At 38.7% G+C, this 10,570-nt stretch overlaps 1 protein-coding gene across 2 annotated transcripts in view; it reads left to right on the top strand.

The window, feature by feature from the left end:
* The first annotated feature begins 1,051 nt into the window (after positions 1-1,051).
* Positions 1,052-10,570, top strand: part of LOC109038852 (sodium/potassium/calcium exchanger 4) — a 29,298-nt gene continuing 19,779 nt past the window's right edge. The window contains exons 1-2 of one of the 2 annotated variants that reach the window (XM_019054072.2): positions 1,052-1,213; positions 5,000-5,169. In XM_019054072.2, the coding sequence (XP_018909617.1) occupies positions 5,013-5,169 (157 nt within the window). In that variant the 5' untranslated portion in view covers positions 1,052-1,213; positions 5,000-5,012. The remainder of the gene's footprint in view (positions 1,214-4,999; positions 5,170-10,570) is intronic. The other variant, XM_019054071.2, reaches the window with a different exon arrangement.

The following is a 10,570-nucleotide window of genomic DNA, read 5'->3' as shown; positions in this document are numbered from 1 at the left end:
ATTTTGACGTCATCGTTCATTGTAGGGTGTTGCTGGTCGGACTCGCCTAATAGATTACGTTATACGTTGCTAAGCGATAGTTCCAATCTTAACGCACTTACGCACGATCTCGTCGTGCTTATGTCAGGGTGGTGGAATGCGTTCGAATTTCTTTGAAATCATAATTTATCGTGTTTAATGAGTAATTAATTATCGTAATTAATGTATGATTTTTTAATAAAAAAATCGAAATAAACTAACACATCGCCGCTCCTCTGACGTTAGGGCGTATCTCGATTTCCATATGACCCCTGTTTCTCATATAAATCCATGCTTTCTAGAGCTCATGCGGAAATCGCGATACACTCATACGTCAAAGGAGCGACAACATTTGACGCCACGCCAAATGCTGACGCCAAAAAAAAAAAAAAAAAATACGTATCGCTCTGTATGCCCCCTCTTCCTCAAAATTTTCTATGAATGGAGTTATGAGCTTTTAAAGTGTCAACATTTTTTCTAACCTCTCCCATTGGCTCGATCCACTGTGCGCCGCCCTTCATCCCTTCATCACCCTGTAGCGCACCCGTAACGCCAGCTCAGAGCCTCTCTCCCCTAGACTGTCATGTATTCTGCCATGCTAAGGGAGAATGCCGTAAGAACCTTCAGGCGTTGCCAAATCTCCTTTGATGAAGCTCGGATTTCCTGGTAAACTTCTGAGTATTTTCCTTCCAATTTTTTAGATAATTTTGCTCGCACTTCCACCGAAAAGTGCTGCAAATTCCAAGGGAAAATATTCATAACTTTCATAGAAAATGAACATTTTATTGAGGGAAATTTGGCAACTCTCGAATGTTCATACGGCGTTTTTCCTTGGCTCGGCAGTATTTATCAACGGTCCCGTGTGAGACGGCAACGTATGAGGGTTTCGAAGCAGGTTCTTCTCACGTAGAGAGAGCATGAGAGGTATGAGACGCACTTCACGCTTCACGCAAGGCGCACAGCAGGGCAACAAGCGATTCACGAGCCGGCGAGCGGTGAACTTTGGATCCCCAGGTCTACCGCGATGATGATAACGGAGGAAAATTATCATCAAAATAAATATTGTGACCGAGCGATTTGCTCATTTACCAAGTGGTTCCCGTAGTCTCCGTGCGCGCGACCACCCAAGTTACTGTTCCGGCTTCCGTGCTTTTTCGTTTCCTTCCTTTATTTATTTTCCTCAACAATTTTTAAAGTAAGTAGATCACGTTACTTACGTCAAGTAAGTTGGTATATTTCGTAATAGTCAAAGATTTATCAAAGGCTGGGATTTGCTGCGGGGTGTTTGACACTCAGGTGGCTCTGGACATTCGTTTTAGTTCATTGAGTATTTACTATCATATTGTACCTACAGTGCATGTTGTACAGTCCATGTTCACGTTGAAACTAGGAAAAAAGTCGTTCGCAAGTAGGATTTGGGACTCATCGATGTCCTTCTTAGATCATTCCGGTATAAACGAATTAATTTAAACTTATTTACTTTCCTCAAAGTTTGCATGATGTCCAGTATCAAATTTGAAACATTTAATCCCCTAAAATGTCATGCCTAAATTCTAATTAGTTTTTTTGTATCAAAAATGTTAATCTGGTTACATTCTCCAGTAAGTTACAAAAAAGATATCAATAATTGGAACGCAAATGTGATTGACTCAAAATCGACCCACCTTTTAAAAGTCAATGGCAATATTAAGAGTTATCTGCGTGTAAATTTACAGCTGGAACACATTTAAACCATACATTTTGATTTTTAAAATAAGTTTTAAATTTACACTAAATCTCACCAAAATGCTTGGCATATCCATAAAAATTCGCATTTGAGAGGTGAAAAGAACGAGAGGGGAAAAAAGCAAGTAAAATTATCGACGCTAAATCCTTGATTATTACGGAATTTTTACTAAAACAATCAATTTCTATTGAGCATCACTCTTAGTAGGCGGGAACCAAGTGAACTTGTCAAAAACTCAAGTTCAATATAATTTTCAGCCGCCCTAAAAGTAAATTTTCTCTTGCCAAGCCTTGCTTGAAAATATAATGCTAAGGAAATAGCCATTATAACATTTATATGTATATCCAAGTTTCCATGCCGAAGCAAAATGCATAGAACACGTGAAAGCTACACGGAATTCAAGGCGGAAGAAGTTCATCATCGTTTTTCTATTTACCTACATACTCAATCTTAACACTCTGCTATCTTGGATTAGTTGAATTACTGTGGCGTTATCGTAATCCCTTAACATGGATTTGAATACGATTGGCAGGAATGTAGACTCGTATTTAGGGATGATTGAAAGATTTGTGAGACTCGACGTTTCAAATTTCCATTTTGTTTACTTTAACTTAGTATTATTTGTACTTATCTATCTATCTCTGTACATATTCGGAATTGTTTAAGTTATTTTACATAAAGCTTAGCTTGAATTCGTGGAATATTCTTAGTGAAAAATATACTCAGTCGAACCTCGATAACCCGAGACTGAACGGCAGTGATGAAAAATTCAAATTACTGAGGCTAATTTGGAGTGGACACCGGTTCTATGAAAATGTCTGTACAAGAAAAATTAAGCCTCCCAAAAATTAGTTACTTTACTTTGCTGTGACTCTTTCTTTCAATAATACATTCTCTATCTCACGTCCTTGGCCGACACTGCTGGACCCAAACAATGAGACACTCTTCAACCTCGTCAAATTCATACTTCCGTTCTCTTTTCCGGCTAGGTGCTCCGTCACTTTTTGAAAGTTCAAGGCAAGGAACTTCTCTTTAAAAGCGCGCTTAGAGGAATACCGAATATCGAAGTCTTTCGCAACAGTGGCGAGGCGTACATTATACCTCCCAAATGGAAGCTATCGCAAAGATTCGATTATTAAGGTGTTGCTGCGGATACCCTGCTTATCAACCCTTTTCTATTTAGGTTTAAATGGCAGATTAATCGATTTATCGCAAAGCACGCCTCTGTTTCGCAACTTGGTCCCTCGTTTTCGCATCTCCTGATGATGTCACTGTATTCCTCTGCAATAAGCACTTTTTGGGCCACACTTAGAAAATTACATTTACGCATTTTGTCGCATCTATCCATCTGTCACTAAAAAATAGGAACTGATTACTAAGCGTCTTTCAAGATATAAAGTTTTGCGGATTCTCTCATGTTACTAAGGTAACTCTATGAGGCGTGGGAATTCTTCAAGTTTTAGAATTAATTCGCTGATTTTATCGAGTTGATTAATTAAAATGAGCCGGAAATTTCTCCAAGTTAAAGGAACAATTTTTTCGGATTATAGGATTTTCGGCCTTCAGCGGAAGGAAATGACCATATACTTCAAGTTATTGAGGCTTTAATTACAGTTATTGAGCTATCGAGGTTCTACTGTATACCCGAAAAAATGTAAAAACCAGCAATCTAGGACCCATAGGCAAAAATAAGAGCACGAGAATGGCACCTGGTCATGCGAAGAAAAACTAAAAATAAATAAATAAATGAACGTAACAACCAACGTCAATTATTTTAATATTGGCCTAAAATAAAAAATTATCGGAGTCAAATGGAAGGATATAGAAATTTTAGAACGTTTCCATTTCTTCTTCACGCAGATATACAATTTGTTATCACTTTTACCGAGACACAAAGGTTAGAGGTCGGTCTATGTAAGACCACATTTTTCAAGACGCTTTGATTGTGGGCGCTTGAATTTTTTTACTACGTTTTTTCAGCGTTTCCTTAATTATATCTTTCCTAAAATTTAAAAAAAAAAAGGAAAAAAGCTCGCGGGTTTGTGATTAGTTTAAACCAGTTTCTTCTGGAACGAGGGGGAGGTTTCGCAATATTTTAAGACGTAATACTTGTTATCGGTACTTTTTTCTTGCTTTTACTCTTGACGTAATTCTACCTGAACGTTTGTTTTTCATATCATAACAAACAGAGCTTTAGGGAAATCCCAATTGAATTGTAAAGACCATGCAAACAAATAATAGAAACTAATATGGTAATAATTTTATCATTTTAAAGAAGATATGAAAATCTAATAATCTTCCTATGAAAGATTTCCATGCAAGAGTATTAATTAGAAAAGTCACAGAATGAGGGCACGTGGAATGAGCCTCCACTCTCAAAATCTCTGCTCAGGCGACCCCTTTCAGGTCCAATATTGACCCATCCCTTCCCCGCATAGTTGTTGCTAATTCATTACTTTTGCGGGAAATAAAATATTAAAAAGACTTGTTTGAGTATATTGTAAAGTGAGGAATCAACATACATCACAAGTTTTTACCCGAAAGCGCGATTGGGATTGAGTAAGAGTGATTCCATGCCTCAAGCATTTTTGCAGTTTTTTTCACAAATCCATCGTTGTAAGAGTGAAAATTTGGTTTATTAGCCAAACCTGGAAAATCATTAAAATTTTTATAATATAGGCAGATCCAGTGGGAGTCGGAGGGGGACTGCCTTCTTCTCAAAGAAAATGCGAGTGACTTCCTTAATATGTCCTCTACATTCATCTTTGATATAGTTTTTTAACCAACTTGTCAATAAGGATAGCTCAAAATTGCTCTCGAGAAGACTCAGGCTTTTAAAATTTTCCCAGTGAGTCCCTAAGATCCTCTTTTGAAGCCAAAACAGTTTTGGAACTGGTGAGTCTCCCAGACCCAATTCGATAAAGTGTCTTTCTGTGCTCTGTCGGACCCCCCTGATGAGGTACCTTTCTGTACCCCCCATCCCCCCCATAAAAAGTTCCTAGTTCCACGCAAGTGTGTCATTTTAAAATGAACTCCCTGACATTTTTGCAAACATTACTTTGTGGGAGAAAATATCTTTGCTATCAGTGAGGCACCCTAACGCGCAAAGTACCCCACAATGTTGGACCACGAAGCGGTCAGGTTGCGTATCCCCCTGGCTGGACTATAAAAACAGATCCATGAATCGAGTATGTTTATTTCACCACTTTTTTGTTTTCCCCTTAAGCTTAATCCTTTTTTTTCTTTTCTGCGCAGACGGCACAGTGCAATGATAAAATGTTGTTCAACAAGACGCTCTGTGTTGCGTCCGTTTGCTGCCATTCTGGTCATTCCAGCAGTTTATATTCTCTGCAGAAGTGCTTTTTCCTTCGTGACTTCGCGACATCAGCTACAGACATCACATGAATCGGTCGTCTACATCAGAGGTCAGTAAATTGTTTATTTTCCGAAATTCCACAATACCATATAGAAGTGGGCTTTCTCACAACGAAGGAAATCCCCTTCACTGAGGCTTCAACTTTGAAAACTTTTTCTATGAGCTTGATGCGAGTTCGTTTCAGAGAAAACCGGGGATCGTACTTCTCGCAAAATTTTACGTAGGCTTCAGTGTTTAAATCCCAAATGTTAATGACCCAAGCATCTTCAAGGGTAGCCTACAAAATTTCTGATCAAATTCAACAAACATCCCTTACAAAATTTCTCCGTTCCAAAAGCTCCCTCTCAAGGGATCTTAACTCGTGAAGATCGGTGCCGAAGGAATATGAGAGTTCAATTTTTTTTTCTATAAAGAATTATGAATTTAATTTTTTTATTTTTTACATTTATTTTCAAGATATGGTGGAAAATTTCAAACATTTTACAGTCCATTGGTAGCTAGGGAATAGCGAAGAACTAAGCGACGAACTATTTTTATTTAGAGGAAAATTGACGTTATGAAAAGTGATCGTTCGTGGAATGATGAGACTGGAAAACTCAAAATTGAGCTTCACACAGCTGGACGGCTAATAAAAAAAAGTTGACGTAAAAGTTACCTGAACCGAAAAATGTTTATGTTCAATGTAGTCCTAACTTATTTTTTCCATGTAGATGGTCGTAAAGTAATGTCTCTCGTCAAATGTGAGTTGATATCTCACGGAAGCATATGAGTCGATTCACTCTGTTTACATTTGATCATATTCTTAAACTTTGAGCTGAGAGGCTGAGCGCACTGCATTCAAGAAATTATCTAACATTTTACATCATGAATACCTAATAAAAAGAAACCTACAGACCCATTTTGTCAGCTGTTGTCAGAGCATTGACTGTTCTCACAGCCCAATATCGTCATCTTATTTTGTGTCGTAGATAATAATTTGATCGTGCGATCGGATTTGATAACCGTGCTTTGGCGATTTTCATTCATAAAATGTTGCGCTCCTCGATAAAGCGAGCATAGCGTCAGAGCAGCCTCCAAATTAAATGATAACACTCCGGTGTCATAGTATATTTTTTAATCTTCAATGTGTTCATCGCCTTTCCGACCAGGTCGCATACAGAAAACATTCTAGTCACCGCAATGATGTAATATATGAGTCATCAAAAGTTTCGTGTGTGACGGGTGCAAAGCTAGATCACTTGTGCCTCACAAACTTATACAGATCACCCATAACTTCAAGAATCGTAGAGATCTACCGTTACATATTGATGTTCCCAAATCGAATAAGATCAATTCTCACAAAAACTGTTCTTTTCCTATGCATTAACCAGCACGATTTGTTTGTTCGTAACCGATGGAAGATCCCCCAATGATTAGGAGTTCAAGTGTTAGGTAAGCTACTTAAGGTGGGGGGGGGGGGGGGGTCGGTGTTTGAACTTGCGTTACCGAATCTCATACAAGAGGGGAGGAAGTTAAGCTCAGTCAGTCACGCAAGCCTTCCACTCTGAGAAAAAATAATATGTTTCGATTAAAATAATTTTTTCAGCTATTTTCAAACTATCCTCATCATTTTAGGAAGAAAATGAGAGGGGGGGGTGAGGTTGAGCTAGTCTTAAGTCATTTTTTCAACTCTCACAGACTATGATGACATTGAATTGTATCATCTGAAATTTCACATCACCTAATTTTATTTTTGTATCTCAGAGAATTTAAAGTGAATCGCCTCAATTATATCCAACTCTCACCTGAATTTTTCCGTGCGTTTTGGAGAAATAATGGGTGTTGGGGGGGGGGGGGGGGGTCTTCCGATTGTTGCGCATTTTAGTATGGGGGCCCGAGGCTGCGTCAAGTCGCGGTATATTAAGAGGTCACAAATGCGTTATGTACTGCAAGCAAGCACCCTGAAGCATTTTCCTTTTGTGAGGATACGTGAGAATTATTTTCCTTCTCCAAAAAAAAAAATCTCTTAGCTCCGCTTATGTGAGCAACGTGAATTAATTCTCACGGCCACTAAACGCCTCGGAAAATTTTAAAGAAGGGAATCACCCTCGTGGTTTATTTTCGAAGGCTTCGAGCTTTCTTATCGGGAAAGTTCAGCAAAGTTTATCAGGCTCAGGCGTCCTCCCGCTGAGCAGTGACGTCTTCAGCGTAATTGAATATCAAAAATAGCGCATTTATTTTATGTTCATACGAATCCAGTGCGGGCGGGTCAGGTGATCACGCGCCGGCTACCGGTAAACCTACGCAATTGCAAATAAACGAGAAAGTGTTCGCGAAGTTTTTCACCACCCAAATCACCCTAATTAAAAACCTATCTCAATTGCTTATCGAGAGATTAGACTCGGCTTAAAGCGCTGAGATTGCGCTGCGTAACGAGGAAAGTTTGGATGAGATTGACCTCATGTTCGTGAAAGAGCTGTGTTTACGTGCGGACGTCATTCTGCCGCTATAACCTTGATAGTTGAACGATTTGTGGCCTTATTTCGATGAGGGTTACTGCCCAGTATTTCCGATCGATGAGATCCGATTCTAGTGGTTTTTCAAGCCTGATATCGATCAAAAGGTCTCTACTTCCGGAGATAAGGATGACCTGACTGATGGTACGCACCTGACCTGTGCCTTTTTTAATTTTCAAGATAATTCACTGCGTCATTGATGACGAAATTAGCATTGATTTTGTTGAGGTGCTGATATTTTCGGAGCATTAAGGAAAAGAACCTAAATTAAAGTTCAGAATTGGCATCTGAATAAGACAAGCACATGATTTAAAACTTTATTTCCCAATAATATAACTAATTTAAAACAAAATAAAATTAAAAACGAATTTTAAAGTAAGCCAGATGCTCTAACATGTAGGTAATGCATGAGCGTTAAGCAGGTAACGGTGTTTTAAGAATTTTTTTTCCGTACAGTGATCAAAGCCAAACAGGAACCAACTTTATTGAAGCGATATTACTCTTGATTTAGGAAGTAATGTTATTTTAGAAGGGCAATATCTTAAAATTACAAGCGATCAAAACATTTGTTGAAAATTGAAAATTTTACGATTAACATTGGTAAGAGTTTATTTGATCAGTGCAATGGGTGACGCTGGAATTGAGTTGAGGTGTTTGAATGACAAGCAAAACATTCTCAGCTAATATCGCTAGCACCAAACGAATTGCATTGCAACGCCCGGATGCAACTATTCGAGCTCCACGGATGTCCGTGTTACATACGCACGGATATGAAGGCGTTTTGATTCTTCAGGCACTCACCCGTCACCACTCAACACTACGCCTGCGGCACGGCAGCAGGTTCTTCTGCGAGGATTCAAAATGGCAGAGTGGCATCATAGACAACACAAAAATACATTCTACATACTGCATAGGCATCTACTACGCACGATTATTTGCACAAATACGTAGAATTTGAGCATTTTTTTCGTTTCGCAGTTTTGATACAGCTATGTGCTGAGCAAGATTCGTTAATTCGTGCCTAAGAAATATATTCGTGGTATGAACGAAGTATTGAAGACGATCTGTCATTTTCGATCATCGTGATATACAGTCCTCTGCGACGCCATGCTGCGGGTAAAACGGGTGAGTGCCATGAAAGTCAAAACGCCTTAATTTTCGTGCGTATGCAAGGGACATCCGTAGAGCCCGAATAGTTGCATCTAGGAGTTGTAATGGAATTCAGTGGAAGTTGGTGCATGCGTTGGCATACTTTTCACGTTCAACGCGAAAAAAGAGACAAAATAGGTACAGTTTCATGTGTGGGCAAGCTAATATAATCGATCGATCTTGCGATTGATCTTGCAAATTGAGGTCATGTACTTTACGTGTGAGGAGGCGCCAGGTTGCGGCAGGAGTAAAGCTAATATTGAATTCATCAATACTACCCACAGATACGAGATCCAGTAGTACGTGCCGAAAACTTACACAGCCGAAAACTTACGTGATTTCCGAATCAACGTCATTAGCCTTTACAGTAGATAAGAATACTCTGTAACATCTCATCGAACACATGTGCAATACCGGCCGTGGTGAATCAATAATATCACTGTTTGTTGATTTTTGATAAATCATTCCGACCTAGAGGCAGTGCAACATGAGCAAAATCTAATTTAAAATCCTAGTTAGAGATAAGCGTATTGATTTTAGCGTATTCTTAAAATAACTGATTGTTGTGAATAAACACTTTTGCAACTGGTTGAACAATCGAGAAACGCATTTGTTTTGTGATACAATGTTTTGCACCTGCGTTTAAATTGCCATGCCGTTATACGTAAGAACATATGTGAATATTTATAAAAAAAATTTTCAGATACACGTTTAAACATCTTAACGTGCGGAGTAATATCTCATTTTTAGAGGGTAAATTTCGGGGTACTTTAGTAATATTTAAACAATTTCACGGATAACACACGTAGTCGATGTCTCAGAAATTACGTACGTCATGTGATGAAAGACACAGCTAGTGATGATTCGATTCGATTGTGTTTTGCAAAAAAGAACTGATTGAATTTCAGTATTGAGGCTACCAGTGTGCAAATTCTTAAGAATTTGCAAAGGAGGCGCAAGGGCAAAGGCGGCAAAGGAGGGTAACGGTAAGGGCCGTTTTTGGGCCCACTCTATAAATTTTCTCCAACTCTAGTATTTTTTATTCTTTAAAAGTTTAGAGTTCACGGAATGCAGCATGATTTGGACATTTTCGGTCTCTTTCTGAATCTAATACTAAGGCTGGTATTAGATTATAGTATTAGACATCGGTCTGAGGGCCGATTTTGGCGAAAAGTGCGGATCTTTCGGCACTCGACTGCAAACTCGCAACACCTGTATTTTTCGCCAAAACCGATCTTCAGATCCATATCAAAGCCGGTAAGACTTGGACAGAGACCAAAAAGGACAACATCATGATGCATTCCCTAAAATAAAGGTCTTCAATGTGCAAACAATTGTAGGGTTGAGGAAATTCAGAGTGGAGCCAAACATGGCCCTTTTCGATACCCTCTCTTAATCGAAAATAAATATTTGCGATGCACGTGACAATTTTCTCATTCAATGAATAATTTTCTAGGGTAATTGGATATTGTTTACCGTTCCATGTTCTGTCAACAAGATGGAAAAAAATGTTTAATTACAGCAGCATTACCATTGTTGCTTATTACTATCAGTACTGCAATATTATCAGTTAATTTTTGCAAGATTCAATCCAATTGTTGTTAAGTTGCAGCATAACATTTACAACAAAATATCTCTCATGGAGCGGACGTTCAAATTATTAATGTGATGCCCTTTGGATGATTTTTAAGAATGAGCTCTTATCGGAACGTAAGGTTTAAAGGTCACGCGGCACGATTGGTCACGAGAACAGAACGCGTGTCACTTCCGGAAATCCGGACAAACAAATGCGTTATTAAACAGATC

This window comes from Bemisia tabaci, chromosome 1 (assembly GCF_918797505.1).
Source record: "Bemisia tabaci chromosome 1, PGI_BMITA_v3".
Taxonomy (NCBI): Eukaryota; Metazoa; Arthropoda; class Insecta; order Hemiptera; family Aleyrodidae; genus Bemisia; species Bemisia tabaci.
This window is presented reverse-complemented; position numbering and strand designations above follow the sequence as displayed.